This window comes from Ixodes scapularis, unplaced genomic scaffold (assembly GCF_016920785.2).
Source record: "Ixodes scapularis isolate PalLabHiFi unplaced genomic scaffold, ASM1692078v2 PGA_scaffold4__175_contigs__length_147842914, whole genome shotgun sequence".
Lineage (NCBI taxonomy): Eukaryota > Metazoa > Arthropoda > Arachnida > Ixodida > Ixodidae > Ixodes > Ixodes scapularis.
In genome coordinates, this window is record NW_024609879.1 from 95,985,191 (window position 1) to 96,002,378 (window position 17,188).

Below are 17,188 nucleotides of genomic sequence, written 5' to 3' on the forward strand. Positions count from 1 at the left end.
AAAGAATTCTTTTTAGTCGAAATACAAAATATAAGTGGCGTGAACCGTTTTAATTAGTTATAAAAGTAGATTTTGTTCAGTATTTTAGATCATAAAACAAACAAATGCAGTTTATAAAATACGGAAATAAGAAATGACCCGTCGACATATACCCGACACCAAGCGACGCATACTAGAAAAGTTCTGAGATCAGGCACCGACGAGCGGCGAGCGTAGAAAGGTCCCTGATGTACGCGGCGGCAAGACGGTCAGGCCCGAGGACCGGCCGGTTCCGAGCATTCCAAAGGCTTTCGCGAGCAGGTTTGGCTTGCGGTTTGGGCGTTTGGCGGTATGGCCGCGCGAAGTGCATGGCTCCCGCTCTGAACTGATCTTTACCCCGTGTTTGCTGTCGTTTTGTGGCCAATGAAGTGTCATGCTGGATTAGTGTTTAATCGCGCAGCAAATGCAGTGCGAACCGCCTTGGCCGCCCGCTTCATACAGCCTATCCAGAACATGCTTTAGTGGCGCCCTCTTGAGCCGTCGACACAGAGTGCGGCAGCCGTGAGCGCTCGCTGAGCTGACTATCCCTCCTCTAGTTCACGGCCACTCAAGCAACCAGGGACGTCATGAAGAAGGTTATTTTTTGCTGGTTCTCGTATATTTAACTTGCCGATAACTTTTAAAATAAATCAAAATTCGAGAAAAAAAAGTTTCATTAAGTTACTACGTTCAGTGCGCTCAGGTTCGGTGCAGTTTAAAATCCAGTGAAAAGTCATTGCAGAGCCGATTTAAGATCGATCGGGCCCCATTCGCAAAGCCTTCTTATTAAACCCGCGTTCGTTCCCAAGCTGGGCAAGCGTGTGTGCGTGGTATAGTCGGTAGCGTCACGTGTCGCATGACGTCACGTGTTTTCGTTGAAACGTTCCCGCCAAATTTGGCAGAAAAATTGTCCACTAATTTTGTGGGGAAAATGTTCCGCTAAATTTGGTGGCAACATTTCTCACTAAATTCGGCGGGGAAATTTCGTGCTAAATTTGACGGGAAAATTTTCCCAAACTCGGCAGGTAAATTTTCCGCTAAACATGTCGGGAAAATGTTCTGCTGACTTTGGCGGGAAAACATTCTGCTAAATCTGGCGGGAAAAGTTTTCGCTAAATTTAGGGAGGCGATAGAGTCAAGACGTCGCAGCCACGTGTGACGCCACATGAGGCTGCGCGCGTTGTATTATGATGAGATTTGTTCGTCCCACCGACACCGACGCTGGATTTTTTGCGACACGAGCTCCAAAACGCTGTAGCGTTAAAATATGAGGGACTTTTAGAATAGCGCACGCTAAAGCTTTGCGCACGCAAAAAATAGCGTCGTCGCCACTGCGCATGCGCCGAACGCTAACCAAGTTTTGCATATCGCGTGCGCCCCTCCCCCCCCCCCCCCCCCCCCTTCCCGAAAACTCTTACATTTTGCTGGGGCCTCCTCTCCCCCCTCCACCTCATACAGCATTTTGTCGTGGGCGGGCCCGCCCCACCCCTCTCTCCCCCTATCCCCGCTCCCCCTCTTTTCCGAAATAAAATCCTGACTGCGTCTGCGTTGGACGCATATGATCAATTTTCTCGAAGTTCGGTCGGAAGTACGCGGAAAATAGGGCTGATGGCAACTGGTCAATCTACCGAAGGAGCAACAAGAACTATCGAGCCTAATCAATAGCTTGTCTCATGAATTTTGCGTACCTTTCGTCACAGTGACCTCTGATCAAGACGATAAATGTGTTCGTACCTTTGTTCAAAATTCTGCGTCACGTCTGTGTCGCGTGCTAAACAGCTTCGCTGGTCATCCACCCACAGAGTGGAATGGCTCCCAATTTTTCTTCCCTTCCTTCCGCCATGTAGCTTCCAACCTTCGACAATACTTAGGCGTCTCGCGCGCGCGCAGCTGAAGCACGGCGGAAGGCGTGGAGGGCGTGCTGGAAGCCGTGCGTTCGGAATACGCACCCTGCCGTTCTCATTTTGTTAGTGACTATAGGTACTTACATTTCATTTAATTTTTATTTCTTCATTTCTTTCCTGCTCACCGGGAGGTGACCGAGACCAGAGGCCTGACGAGTCCCTCTTTAGTTTCAGCAAGAGCCACTTCATTTCTAGCATACAAAAAAAAAAAAAGAAATCTTACGCAAAATAGAGCGCAACGATGTACATTAGTTACGAAATAAAAAAAGGAGACAAATTTATTTAACAATAAATTAATACAGTAGAAATAAGAGAGATTTACTAGAAAATATATTAAAAAAAAAAACACGTTGAACCATAATGAATGTTAAAATACTTTATTTTCTTCGGCTCAATATTTCGCGAATTTGGCGAGATGTGGGTTTGGGGAACATTTCGTGGGCACAAAATTTCGCGAATAGGAGGGATACGCTGTATATTCTTTATCGTGTGAGAATATGTTCGCGGGATTAATTTTTGGCGAATCAAGAAATTCGCAAAATTTAGCTCCTAGCGAAAATTAAGTCGTTTACAGTATCAAGTATATAGGCATAACTCATGCCAAAAGGAAGATCAGAGAGCAATATATGTCACTCTAAGCGCCTTCAGTTTATTGCAAACTAACAATCGCAGCAGTTCTTTTTCAGACATTTGAGAGTGGCGTATCTATTATTATTATTGTACATTCTACTTTTTTATTATCATCACAGCAGTTCATCTGCGTTGACGGCCGGTCCAAGAGGACCAACCTCTGTCGTCAGCGGAAGTGCGAATGCACGCCGGCAGGGGAGCAATCCTCAGAGTGAAGTAGATTAGGCGTCGCAGGTAAGAAGCAACTAGGCTGGTGGCCGAATGTCCACGTCACACAAGAATGTCCAATCGATGTTTTGTCTCCAAGTCGGACAGCTCCTTCTTGACGAGGGCCAGCGCGTCCTGGATGGTCGGAGCCATGCGACCGACGCCTATCCTTGACGCCAGGTCCGGCTGGGACTGGACGCTGCTCAGGGTTCCAGCTAGTAAGGAGAAAGGCCGTCTTCTACGAAACTGCCATGAACGTTCGTCGCGATCCTCGATTATAAACTTCCAATAAAGACTGTCACCAGCACGTTCTGACGATCAACCTTATCGAAGTTCTATAATATGTTCGGGTGACTTTGATTGGGTGAACTGACTGATACCGTTGTCCTCTCTACTTTCTATTACGACGGTATGCACGAAGTAGTTCAATAAACATTTGAGAACACCCATTCTGCGACAGTAACTCTACAACGAACAAGGTCTTTCTTTTTTTTTTTAGAGCGCATTCCTTAGGCGCCCGTTTCCGGCTTGAGCGGCGTCGCCGTCGCCGTCGGCGTAACCGCGCGTTGCATTATGGGACGTTTCCCATAATGACGTAAGACGTGGCGTCACGTGTGACGTCACGAGGGTCACGAGTGACGTCACGAGGGAGGGGAGGAGGAAGGTAGGGGGAGGGGAGGACAATGAGAGGAGGAGGAGGGAGGAAAAGGGAAGGAGGAGGGGAGGACATGGAGGAGAAGGGGTCTACCCTCCCCTCCGTACCTTCCCCACCTCCTCCTCAAGAGCTGCGCTCTAGTTCGACACTTCAGGGAATGGTCAACGTCTCTTTTTTTTAATTGAGTTTTAGCAGATCGTTTCAATACCTCCGATAACGGGGCCTGATAGCGATACGATGCATGTGCAAAGGCTGCGGTGGAGTGTCGGGTATCGTTATCGGAGTCAACAGGGCGACCTACTAAAACTTCATAATATTGAGTATATATACGTATCGAAGTGGTCAGGAAACCCTCACTTCAACTAATATATTACGCACAACCCAATTAATAAATTTTATTTCCCTGTAAATTTTGAAGCTAGAAATGACAGTTAAAAATGCTTTTTTATAGTGTAACGTTCAGCCAGCTGTGAACGTGTATAATGAACCAGGCTTGTCACAAAGTAATTTTGCAGACGATCATATGGGGTGGGGGCGTCGAAAATGTAAAGAGGACTGTAGGAGGAGAGAAAAAGAAGGGAAAGGTCTGTATGAGCATTGTTACGATCGGCCACCCAGAGGTCGGGTTCGGCTTCCTGCAGCGCCAACGACCGCACAAAAATTGACCAGAGTCTCGGGCTCGGCATTCTGACGCCGCTGAACGTGCCGACCGACGCGGCGTGGGTGGGGTGCGGCTTCCGCGCGTGACGCCGAGCGTGCCATCCGGCGCAGCGGGAGTTGACCCCCCTGACCCCCGCTGAGAAGTGGGGACCCGCTTCCTCGGCCTTCGGGCCGGGTCCTAACGGACGATGGACGCGACTGGAGACGTTTAGGTCTCGGAGTTTGAGCGAGGGGGCGGCTCTGTTCCCGTGTTCTTCGGGGAATGGGACGAGAGACGCCCGGGCCGGGGTGTGACCACGTGGGAGGTCTGCGTCCGGCAAGACTGCAAAGGTACGTAACAAGAGCGTCCTTTCCCCTCGCGGGTCCTTGGACAACATGCTTGTGCCCGTTACTCAGAAAATGCAATGGATTACAATTACAAATTACCGCGCCTCAAATGTAACGGATTACCGTTACAAACTACTTTTGCTGAAAAATAACTGATTACTTTACTCGTAACATTACAAATTACTTTCACGTTACTTTTCTCATACATTTATCGAGACAACAATAGAAACAAGTGGGATGTTTTCCAGAATGTTCTGCAACCCTAGTTTCTATTTCTCATACCCACGCACCATTCACCTGTAAGCTAACAATGTCGCAAAACCTGCAACCACACCCGCCATCAGCTTACGACGACCGAAAATGATTCCTGAAATTCCGCAGACAAAGCTAGTGGTGCGCATGCTCAGTAGCAGCGTAGATATCCGCTGGGAGATTCGGATGTAAGGAACCGCGAAAGCTCCCTTCTGAAACGGGCGTTTCAAGCGTGAGCACAACGTTTTAAAGCTGCGGTCTTGTGCTTGTAGCTTTGATGCACTGTCAGTATATGCGTGAACGGATCCGCGTTTGATGTCTGTGCAGGTGTCGGGGGACCTCGAAGAAGTTTGAACGGGTGAAAAGGTGTAAAAGTAAAAAACAAATAAACACGAAGAGCTTTCCCCTGTTCAGCAAAAGACGAAAACAATTTTGGAAGGCGATGGAGAGGCAGGGCCTACTCGGCGTTGTCTTCTTGATCTTTGTTTTTCGCATATTTTTATATATCTTTGCACGTATTTCTAATGGTTCTAGTGGCCTGTCATACAAAATATCGTGGTTTCGTTTCAGTTATTCTCCTTTTCACGATGTTTTCTATTTTATTGAACTTGCTATTTTCACGCGGCTGAATCACCTGCTGATATTGCTCTGGTTTCTGTGGTATGTTCATATTTTTAAAAAGTAACGAGTAATTAAGATAATTCGTTACCAATATTAGTAACTAAATTAAATTACGAAGTATATTGCCGCAGAAAAAAACGCGGTAATTACAAAATTACCTGAAAAAGTAACGGATTACAGGAAATCTGTTACTTGTAACGAAATTACTTCCCAAGTCTGTTGAACAGGTACCTCATCAGCCTCTTCAATGTTTGCGCGTTCGGAAGTGAGGGAAGGCTCGGCGCGGAATCATCTGCTCTTTGACGGCGTCACTGGGAACGATTGCTTTCCTTGGAAAGCACGACGGTATAGCGATTAAGAAAAGAAGAACTTACTTGGCAGTGACGCAAGAAACAGCTGACATTTGTTCACATGGCATGTTTCAACAACCTGGAAAAGCAAGGAGGTTTGCTTAGGAAGTCAGGTTGAGCAAATCAGCTCATAGATGCCTGTTTCTGTTCCTGTCTGTCTGTGTATGTGTGTATGTGCGTGCCTGTGTGTCTGTCCGTCTCTCTGTGTGTCTGTCTGTCTGTCTCTGTGTGTATGTGTGTATGTGTGTGTTTCTGTCTGTCTGTTCCCCAGTATCAGGTTGATAAAAATAATGATGCTTGTGTAGTATCTAAAGTTAACCATTTTAACTTGTGAATGTACCCTATAGACTATGTGCCTGTTCTTCAGTCTCAGACATTTGGGAAAATTATTTTGAAAATAAACAGCCACGAGTTGGCCCTCACATTAAGAATAATCTCAATAAATGTACTAATTGATTTCCACACAACAGAATGTTGGAATAACCTAACATAGAGCAGCAATGTGTGCACGTAAAAATGCTGCGTCTGTGTGCACTATTTAAAACTATTTTATTCGTACTTTCTGAGCATACGAGCGCTGTGCAAATGTTTGACCATTTCGCATTAGATTCAGCTGACTGGTTCTTGATAGATGCTGCAGTTAAGAGAAATTTTGCTTACCACGTTCAGCGCAGCGAGGCCAACAGAGTCTATGAAACTGATCGCAGAACAATCTAGAACAATGGCTTTCGCTGATTTTAGATTTTTGGTTTCATCTCTGAAAGTGAAATTCATACGTACAGGTTGTAATATTACAACAACCTTATTTTTCCCGGGTCATCTGTCAAATGCTTACCGGTCATGTCCTGTGAGTGATTATAGCTCGACCTTATCATCTAAAATATTATTTAGAAACGTTTTAATCCCTCCATTCACCAAGTCCAATCTATGTATGACTTTGATGTAAGGTAAGTTGAGAAGGTCAACAATTTATAAATCTATGTGTCAGCTTTATGTTCATAAACTAATAAGGATAATTTTCTAACTTTAAATTATTTGTTTTGTGGATCTTCGAAGTGGTTCCTTCAGAAAGACTGCAAATGCCATTAAGCAAGTCCCACCCGAATGTTAAAATGCTTGTCACGCCGATAGTAGCGTGTCTATTTCCGCTCTAACGAGTGGTGTCGAATGCTCTAGATTATTAAATAACTAATAAGGCGCGTTCACACCGGCGAAGCGATCTAGTCGCGCGATATCTTTCATCCCAAAAGCGACCATCGCGGAAACAAAACGACGCGATTTGAGCAGTCGCTAGCTGACCCGATGTTTTCCGATGCGATCTAGCCGCCGGGCCGGCTGAGCCACTCAGCGGCGTTCGGAGCGAGAGCTTTCGAGAAGCCACTCGCTCATCGCGCACGCCATGGGTGACCATCATCGAGAGCAGTCGCATCGCGCGACTGCTTTACATCGCCGCTGTGAACGGGCCTCTACAGTGGCAATGCTACGAGTTTTTCCCAGCTTTGTATGGTCATAAACTCTGAGTGGTTTACTTACATGAACTGGGGCTTTTCAGGCTGAGTCTCGCGGAAAATTTCCTCGAAGCCGCAGATGATGTTTTTGTGATTAGCAAAACACAGTGGACTTCCGAATCGGAATATGACAATACCGTCATGCTGTAGCAAGGACAAAGGCGAGCAGTCAAATGTTATGTGAGCGACAGTGACTATCCACAGCATTCTTTGACTGCTGACGTGTGAAATCGAACGATAAAATAACCATTCCAAATAATTTTGATTGAGAATTTCGGTTTACGAGCATTTACTCGCGTTATGAGGTATACCTAAATATCGCGATTTAAATATTTGCTGCTTAAACTTCGGTGTGCTTAAAAGCATTTTTCCTTACGTTAGAGAGCGAAACATGTGTTAAGGGTAATATGTAAAGATGAAAGTTTACCTACCCAAGAGATATGTGATCCCGAAGGCAGAAATATGTCGCTGCTGTATGCTTGTAAGTATATACCCTCGTGACTGCATCGAAGCAGAGAAAGTCAGCACAATCATATATCACAAAGCGTCGCCTTAAGTATCTGGTAGATGTTACATTACTACCATTAAGGAGACTAAAAATATTAAAAAGCACACTTTAATTGAGGTTGCGTTTTTCAGATGTATAGTTATTGTTTTAGAATGCCGACATTTTACCTCGTTATTTCCAATTTACTGCTCGAGTAAAATTTGACGTAATAGTCGTTCTTTAAAGAGGCGTGCACTGACATACTAAAGGTCGTATTAATTTTTGTTGTCAAAAACGATGCAAGTTATAGTAAACGACACGCAAAAAAATACCAGAACGCAAAAAAAAAAAAAAAAGTTTCCCACGCGCGCGCGCTTGCTTTTTTTTTTTTTTTTGCGTTCTTCTCTCCCGCTCCTCACCTCTTCGCTTCCTTTTATTTGTGACGTAATCGATTATGCAATTTAGGAGTTCTGTAAGTGATATTTCTATAACATTTCATAACGGAATTCGTAAAACATAGTTTTGAACGCAATTTGCGAGCGCACCCTTTTTGAAATACCGAAAATCGGAGTCCGGTGTGATGTCGCCGCTTTGCTTCTTATCCTTCCTCGGAAAATATGGCGGCGCTCGACGCAAGTAGCACTAAAGATGATCGGTGAGTCGGAGAATCGGAAGAAGTTTTCTTTTGTAGCGTGAGCTACACTGGCCGAGGTTGAGCAGTTTCGCGTGACTCCCAAACCGCTCATTCACACGTACTGGAAGCGGATCCGCGTTCGCAAAGCGGTTGCGAACGTGGTTGTATAAGGATCCAGTACGATTGCACGCTCGCTTGATGTCATCGAGTACGCGTGCAATTGTACTGGATCTTCATACAACCGCATTCGCAACCGCTTTGCGAACGCGGATCCGCTTCCAGTGTGAATGAGCGGAAAGAGCCGTACTGCGCAAGCGCGAGGAGCAGTGACGTCATACGTCGCACAGCTGGCGCGCGCTCCGCCGCCGCCGCGCGTGCCTGGCCGGTCTGCGCATTCCAGAGGAGTGACGTCATAGCCGCGGCAAACGCACTGGCGCCGCCGCGTCCCCAGCTGTGCGCCTCCGTTGCGCAGTAGCCAAGTCTGACGCTGCACAGAAGCCGCTTGATAGCGCCTCTCATTTTGTGCGCATAAGCTCACGCTACGTATATCCTGGCATAGCCGAGTAAAGCCACCGCAATTGTTTCAGGTGCCCGACGACCCCTCAGACTTCGAAAAGGAAATCGTCAAACGGTCAAAATAACTGGGTTTGGTGTCATGTGTACCGCAGTTTCGGTTGTGACTCCGCCGGGGCAGCCTTTCACGCAGAACCGGCGCGACATGGCCCCTCGCGTCGGTCACAAAAGTTCACTGCGCGTTCTCTTTGACTTCACACTGCTTCAAAGAATTTGAGATCGCTGAAAGGGCCATAAAACAGCTTCAAACTCGGAAGTGAAGCGTCGTTTGCTCACAGCGATAGGCGGCCCGAACGGAGCGGTTGTTCGCGGGACGCGGGCGTAAACGAAACTCGAGTTGCAGGACGACTCAATCTTCGACGTCACTGCACTGGCGCGGATTGCGCGGGAACTTTGAATTCGGCTTTTGGAAATAGGGCGCGGAGGGGGGATGGCGGAGAACTTTCGCGGTCTCTCGCGTGTCACGTGTTAGGGACAGGCGCCTCCGGTGCATCCCCTACGTAGGCGCTGCGAGCGGGCGTTCTCGGCGCGCGCGCCTGGCTTTGTCTCCAAGCAGTGATGTTCCATGCAGGGAATTTTCCATTTTTCAAGGAATTTTCGGTCTCAATTTTGGTGAAAAGGAAAATGGGAATTTTACCATGTTTGCAGGGAACTTTAAGGATTAACAAGGAAATTCGGGAAAAGCTCTAGAGGAAACTAAACACAAGAAAGTCGAGTGGTCCAGAAGTTTTATGAAGAGAAAGAAAGTTGTGGTGCAGGAAAAAGGTCTCTGAACTACTCTTTTTCAAGTAGGTTTAGAAAACGTATACTTAACTCGAAGTACAATCTCCGAGTATGTACTTGTACTTTATTTAAAGTAATTTTTTTCCGGTACTTTCCGAGCAAAGGTACAACTTCCGACTTCAAAATATATTCTCCGGTTAAAAAAAAAAGTGTACTGTTATGTAAAAAAAGTGAAAGCCGTTTACAACTCCCTGTAACACCGAATTAGAGCGCACCTCTTGAGGAGGACGAGGGAAGGGTACTGGGGGGGGGGGGGTTGAAGTGACCTGGGGGTCACGTGACCTTGGGGGTTCACGTGACCTTGTGGGGTCACGTGACGATGCCGATGATCTCATCAGTGACGTCACTGATGACGTCATCAGTGACGATGACGATGCGGACTCCGATGACGTCATCAGCGATGATGACGATGACGATGCGGATGTCGGTGACGTCACTGATGACGTCATTCGTGATGATTACGATGACGATGCGGATGCCGGCGACGGAGGTCACGTGACCCCCCGAGGTCACGTGACCTTCCGAAGTCACGTGACACCCCGAGGTCACGTGACCACCCCCAGGGTCACGTGACCCCCCGCCGAGGTCACGTGACCTCCCCGATGACGTCATAGTCACTGATGACGTCACCGGCATCCGCATCGTCATCGTCATCAGTGATGATGATGACAATGCGGATGCCGGTGAGGTCATTAGTCACGTCACTGATGACGTCATCAGTGACGATGACGATGCGGATTACGGGTGGGGGGGTCACGTGACCCTGGGGGTGGTCACGTGACCTCAGGGGAGGTCACGTGACCTCGGGGGTCACGTGACTGGGTGTCGCGTGACCTTGGAGGTCACGTGACCCTGGGGGAAGGGTCACGTGACCTTGGGATGACCTGGGGGCCGCGTGACCTTGGGGTGACCTTGGTTACGCCGACGGCGACGCCGACGCCACTCAAGCCGGCAACGGGCCCCTAAGAGCTGGGCTCTAAAACACGCTATCGTTTTTCAAGATGTCATTTGGTAATTTCTTTGAGTAAAGTAATGGCGGCTATAAGACCGATGCAAATAAGTTCCGTATAGGATGATGGTGTTAAATAGTTTGTCAGCGAAATTGAAACAACTACTCCATGGCCACTTGACTTCACTGGAAAATAACTGGATCACCCTCAGTTACCCCCATGAAAGACTGTGTTAAAAAGTACTTGTAGCTTTGGAAATACGTGATATTTATAGTACTTTACCTCAAGTAAATTGCACCCAATGTACAATTACTACCTTACTATAAGCTCTCATTTGCTTTGTACTTTACACCAAGTACATTATAGATGTACTTTACCTTACCAAAGAAACAGTATAATTTTTCACTCATGAAACTGGAAATCTAACTGGAATTGTTTTGGAAACCTGAAATGTTCTGTAATCCACATAGCGAAAAGTTATACTGGGTTTTTCGGTAGTGAACATTTTCCTCTCTTTAAACATGCGATTTCATGCAGCTTTTGTGGTAAAATGCGCTCATAGTGGCCTGCATGCCCACAGAAATCAGCTGATGCGAAAATAAAGGTAACAAAATGCAGGGAAATATGCTGGGATATTTCAAAATTTTGCAGGGAAAAAGCTCCTCAAGTAGGGAATTTTCGTACCCAAGAAAGGGAATTCTCGGACATGGTATGGAACATCACTGTCTCCGAGTCAGTTTAGTTTTGTTCTTCGCGCTCGTAGCACGGTCGGTCGGCGCTCGACCAGCTGCGACGTTCGCGCTGCGGGCGCACGGATACTGACGCGCCCATCGTTGCCCTGGATGGATACCCACTGACCTCGGCTTTGCATCTTTATTTAGTGTGAAGCTGCCGACCCATTGCACTTTGGCTCGGCATCTGGATGCGCTTGGCGCTGGTGTGCTTGGTGACAATACTTGGACAATTCGGATACCACTTGCCCGCCGGAACTTCCCGATGCACTCCAACACTGGATACTGTGCTTGTGCGTGCTGTGTGTGTGTGTTCCGTGCACCGTGTTTGGCGACGACGCGCGCCTTGCATTCATTGTCTGTTGCAGTCAGCGGCAGCGCTTCGACAGTTTCGGTTCTTCTCCGCTCCTGTCGGACTGCCGGCCGGCGGCGACGTTCGCGCTGCGGGCGCACGGATACTGACGCGCCTATCGTTGCCCTGGATGGATAACCACTGACCTCGGCTTTATATAGTGTGAAGCTGCCGACCCATTGCACTTTGGCTCGGCATCTGGATGCGCTGGTGTGCTTGGTGACAATACTTGGGCAACTCGGATACCGCTTGCCCTCCGGAACTTCCCGACGCACTCAACACTGGATACTGTGCTTGTGCGTGCTGTGTGTGTGTTCCGTGCACTGTTTAATGACGACGCCTGGACGACCGTGTGCGCCGCCATAATTACCGCTGCGCTCACCCCAGGGCCCGTTTGCTCGAACCACTAACCGCGGCTAAAGTTAGCCGCAGTACCTAGAAGAGGGATTTTGAGATCACGTGACTGGGGCTCGGTAGGGATGCGGGGAAATATGGCGGTGCCCCAGTGAGTGAGCGCCGCTCGCTTTGGAACTAATATGTCGTTGTAGCTGCAATATCGGGCGCGTTAGTCAGCAACGAATGGTGCAGGAGGCTTTCGCTTTGCCTTACCTCACTTAAACCGCAAAGCATGGACAATGACATCGCCGCATTTTTTAGATAGTATTTCGATTCTTGGCACTCCTAAGCCTAAATGAACGCGATAATTGTCGGCATGACAACGTCTTTGGGAAGCGGATTGTTGATCGCACATAAAAGCAGACGGCGTCCCAACATACTTTTTTCTATATTATCCAAGCATCGCGAGGAGAACGCTGGAAGTGTGATTCTACAATTCACGCGCGCTGGCCTTCCTCTTATAAAAGATTTGAAGTAAAAAATCATAATAAGGCTTTAACGAACGCGCGTGCAAGGCAAAATTTGTTTCATACTTTTTGCTTTAGAACGGTTACTACTGCAAACGCCAGCACGTGCGACGCGTGCAGCTACAGTCGTAGCATGCACCTCGGTGCTTGGATAATTTAGAAAAAAAAGGTCTGTTGGGACGCCGTCTGCTTTTGTTTGCTATCAACAATCAGCTTCCCAAAGACGTTGGTTGCTATGCCGACAATTATAGCGTTCATTTAGCAAGGCATGTAGTTGGGCTAGTTGGTGGTACATACTGTTTGGAGGGAACAGCGCAAAAAGGACGTAGGACGAGGTCGAAGAAACACACAGACAGGGCGCTGACTTACAGCTGAAAATTTATTGCTCAGAAGAAAGAGAAATAAACACAGAAAGGAGGAAGGGGAGAGAACAAACAAATCAAACCAATAACATGCGGCATCACCCACGCCCACGCTCCGTCACACGAACCTGCCACACTTTCTTATAAAATCCACCTCGTCATTTGCAAGGGCAACCGTTCATTTAGGCTTAGGAGTGCCCAGAATCAAAACACAATTTAAAAAATGCGGTGATGTCATTGCCCATGCTTTGCGGTTTAAGTGAGGTAAGGCGAAGCGAAAGCCTCCTGCACCATTCGTTGCTGACTAACGCGCCCGATATTGCAACCACAACGACATATTAGTTCCAAAGCGAGCGGCGCTCACTCACTGGGGCACCGCCATGTTTCCCCGCATCCCTACCGAGCCAGTCACGTGATCTCAAAATCCCTCTCCTAGGTACTGCGGCTAACTTTAGCCGCGGTTAGTGGTTCGAGCAAACGGGCCCTGGACTCTACAGAAGTCTTTCGTGCGATGCCCCTAGCCCTTACAAGCGAGAGATCGTCGCGATTTCAGACCCAGTCCGCCTGGGTCTGAAATCACGACGATCTCTCGGTTGTAGCGGCTAAGGGCATAACACGAAATTATTTTGTAGAGTCCAGTGGTGAGCGCAGCGGGAATTCCGGCAGCGCACCGCCTGGGTTTAAAATTAGGGCTGGAAATGCACGGTTCCAGGCTGGATACAAACTGGTGCCCCAATTTTGGGTCTAGGCGGAACCGGCATTTTTCATTCCGGCCTGAATCTGACATTTTCGTACGGGTTCCGCGCCCGTGGAGCACTCGCAACACTTGGCGTGGGCAAACGTGGACTTGACCGTAAACAGCGTTTCCTGGTCCGTACCTGTTCAGCTTGAGGAAGATGATGAGTAGTCCCAGCAGGCTTCCCACAATCAGGCCGTAGGTGACATCGAGGAAGATGACGCTGACGCAACTCAGAAGCCACAACGCCTGGAACGGCCGGGGAACAATATCGGGGCTTATACCTGCGGTGCTACAAACTCTTCCCAGGCGCGAGCATGCTTTTAACCCTGAAGCCGGGGTCACACTGCTCACACAAAAGACATCCTGCAGAAACGCTGACAGAATTATCTCCGGAGACTCCGCAAGCATGTTCAAAGCAGTTTATACATGCTTCGATCACGTACAGTTTTTGTATGACCAATGTGAGACAAGGAGGAGCATTATACAAATACAGAAGGCGGACAGTGACCGCCGACTGTAGTTTCTGTAATGAATTAGTGGCGTGACCGAGGCTTTAGTTTAATGAAAGATAGTAGGGTAATAAAGAAGGTCTAGGTCTGCTGCGTCTCAGAACTGTTAGAGATGCCTTCAACGGCTCATCAGCACTCTTCCTTCGTACTTCGACATTATTCATTTTCCGTCTCAAATGCCTTCTCTTGGATCTAATATTTATTTATTCATTGATACAATTAGGGGCCGACTCACTAGAGACAAAATGAGGGTATAGAAATCCATACGCCATCTCGGAAGTTCCGTGCAGCGCTATGGACGATGTATAGCGAAGGGACCTAGTTTGTTACAGCTAATATTTCTTTGCGATATGGTGTGTGTTATCTTAGGGAACCGATTAAATACTCTGTGATCCATCATCTGTTTCTTGTTGACACTGCATTTTTTACTTGAACGCGCCAGGCTTGTGATTATAAAGTCGGGGTCTCATTACTTGTGCATCATACACAGGCTTGGGATTATAAAGTCGGGGTCTCATTACTTGTGCATCATACACAGGCTTGGGATTATAAAGTCGGGGTCTCATTACTTGTGCATCATACAAACGGTACTCTGTAGACACCGTTCGAACGTTGGTTAACGTGGTACATACGCTTCGTATGCGGCATGCCAAGCTACCCTTAGTATTGGTTGTCATGCGGCATGAAGCTCAGATGTTGTGGTGACTCGCACTCATATTTTTCTGCCGAAGTTTCTACACCTCGTCGCTTTCATAACGCTTCTACACGTCGTCGTTTACTTTCCAGGCGTTTATCCACTTTGTGGTTTTCTTAACGACAATGCGCGGGTCATCGCCGGCTTACCCGATTCACACCAATAGCGACAATCATGGGACATACCCAACTCAACACCTTAAAAGAAACTGTAATGTTGCGATCTGTCGCCCACCGTGAACGACTACGACACTCACGACCCGGCAGAATCATTCTCAGTTTAATTCAAGTATTTCAGCTTCCGCTTCCCGACTTACCAGAGAATGACCCTCCCTTGGATAGAGTACATTGACCTCGTGGAAGGCAAGACGATCCCGAAGAACGCGAGTTTCAGACATCCAGATTGTCAGACTTCGCATGCCCGTAGCCCCAACAAACGAATCCAGGCCTGGGAAAGCTCGGGTGACAAGCTAGCCGTCTACACAGACGCGGCTTTCGCGACACTCCCAGGCCAACTAGCTACCTTTGCAGTGGCAATACCAGGAAAAGGAATTACAGCTACCCAGCAATTACCGAACAGCACGCCCGTCCTATCTAAATGTATCAAATTCAATTGCGTTGCTATGACCACAGATGAGGTGAGATTCGCAAGCCGAACATTGGTGTATACCGAGAAAGTATCACGCATTCGTATACGAGCTCCCTTGCGCGAATACTAACCCAGACCCCCAGATATAGTATGTCCTCGAGCGTACAATGAACGCATAAATATATTAAATAACGAAAATAATTTTATTTAGTGGAGCGCATCTATACGCGACGAAGCACCAAGATGGAACTGTAAATTAAACGGACCATGAAGGCAGTTTCGAAGTTTTATTCGACGATTGAAATGGATGTCAGGCACGTCTCAGATACTGTTGACCAAGTTCTAGCGCGAACAGAAGTTTGGGTGCCGCACCAATCGAGCAAACAGGCGCGGTAATATTAGCGCATGGAATGATGCCTGAGACCCAACCGAGGCGGCGGCAGAAAGGTGAACTAAAGTGCTCCGTCGAAGCGTGACGACAACGGGCTCCTCGTCTGGCGATTGGTTCAAACGATAGGCGCGCTCTTGGTTTCGATTTCGGTGGTGAGATGTGATGAAAAAAGTTTATTTGAACGGTTGGATAATATTTTGAAGTTGTAGTTGGGAATTAATAGGTTTCATACCGTGTATAAAAGCATAATCTGAAGCGATCCCTCCGTTTGTCACTGGTTGAACGCATCCCGCACTGCTACCTCGGGCGCGTAACAAGCATCGAGCAACCATGGACAAAAAAAGAGAAAAAGGTACGAGCGCCGGGGCCGGCGGACTTTTGGTTTTGGTTTCGTGCTTCGTCTCGTGTTCGCTTTGCGAACTGGTGTCTCACCAATCATGCCGTGTTTATGTGCAGTAGTAGGTTGCGCGAAAGGTCGGCTAAAGACATGCGGTCGATCGGGCGACGTTAGTTTGCATAAACTGCCGACCGATACAGCAATGCGCAGCACTTGGCTGAGCGCCGTAGAGCTGTGGACAGCGGTGTCAGGATTTGTTCGTTGCATTTCCGACCAGAAAACTTTGAGCAGCACCTTCACGTCAGCCGGAGTCTGGGTAAAAGTGGGGCGGGGAGTCGCTCTGAGGCGGCGACCGAGGAGTTGGTGGTAGGTCTGGGGCGCCCTCGTAAAGCGCCAATCCAGAGTTCTGTGTCCTTAGCAGCATCTCCCGTTCAGTCGGCGTGAGGTCGCTGAACGGGAGCTCAAACTCGTTTGCGAGCGCGGCGTTGTCGTCCATTTCTTCCAGGTTTTCTTCACAGACCGCCGCGCACTACAGCGAACCACGGGAGCCACACTGAGTGTGCACTAAATCCTACCGATGCCGACAGTGCTACCTGACGTCACTTCTCTTTCCAGAGGCGAAAAAGGGAAGAAATCTGAATGTGTGTTTCGGTTTCGCAAATTTATTTGCAGGTACAGAAATAAGAGTCACAACGTTCTAGAAAAAATTTTGTGGCATGCCAGGACCCGAATGCTTCCAAAAACACCTTCTTTTCTAAAAAAAAAAAAAAAAATTAAATTGCCTTCATGGTCCCTTTAAAGACAGGAACATGCAATCTTGGTGTGACAATGAGTGCGTGGTTTGTCACGGCGACTGTACCTTCTATTCGCCTCCCGCTACACATAGCTTACCGCGTCGGAACGGCTCGTCTTCCACAGCTTGGGCAGGTTCTTCACTTTGAGTAACATGGGCACAAGGGCCACGATGATCACAACGCCCAAGATGCACTGCGGATGAAACGAGCAAGTCGAAGACTTAATAGGGAAGAAGATCCAACCGTTGCGCCCCTAGTGGATAAGTTGA

The 17,188-nt window shown here is 47.9% G+C and overlaps 1 protein-coding gene across 1 annotated transcript in view; it reads right to left on the minus strand.

The window, feature by feature from the left end:
* Nucleotides 1-2,716: 2,716 nt before the first annotated feature.
* LOC115321232 (sulfate transporter-like) overlaps nt 2,717-17,188 on the minus strand; it is a 58,834-nt gene continuing 44,362 nt past the window's right edge. The window contains exons 10-16 of the mRNA XM_040210289.1: nt 17,017-17,112; nt 13,746-13,852; nt 7,564-7,633; nt 7,158-7,276; nt 6,285-6,381; nt 5,649-5,703; nt 2,717-2,974 (exon numbers count right to left, since the gene is read on the minus strand). Of these exons, the coding sequence (XP_040066223.1) occupies nt 2,823-2,974; nt 5,649-5,703; nt 6,285-6,381; nt 7,158-7,276; nt 7,564-7,633; nt 13,746-13,852; nt 17,017-17,112 (696 nt within the window). The 3' untranslated portion in view covers nt 2,717-2,822. The remainder of the gene's footprint in view (nt 2,975-5,648; nt 5,704-6,284; nt 6,382-7,157; nt 7,277-7,563; nt 7,634-13,745; nt 13,853-17,016; nt 17,113-17,188) is intronic.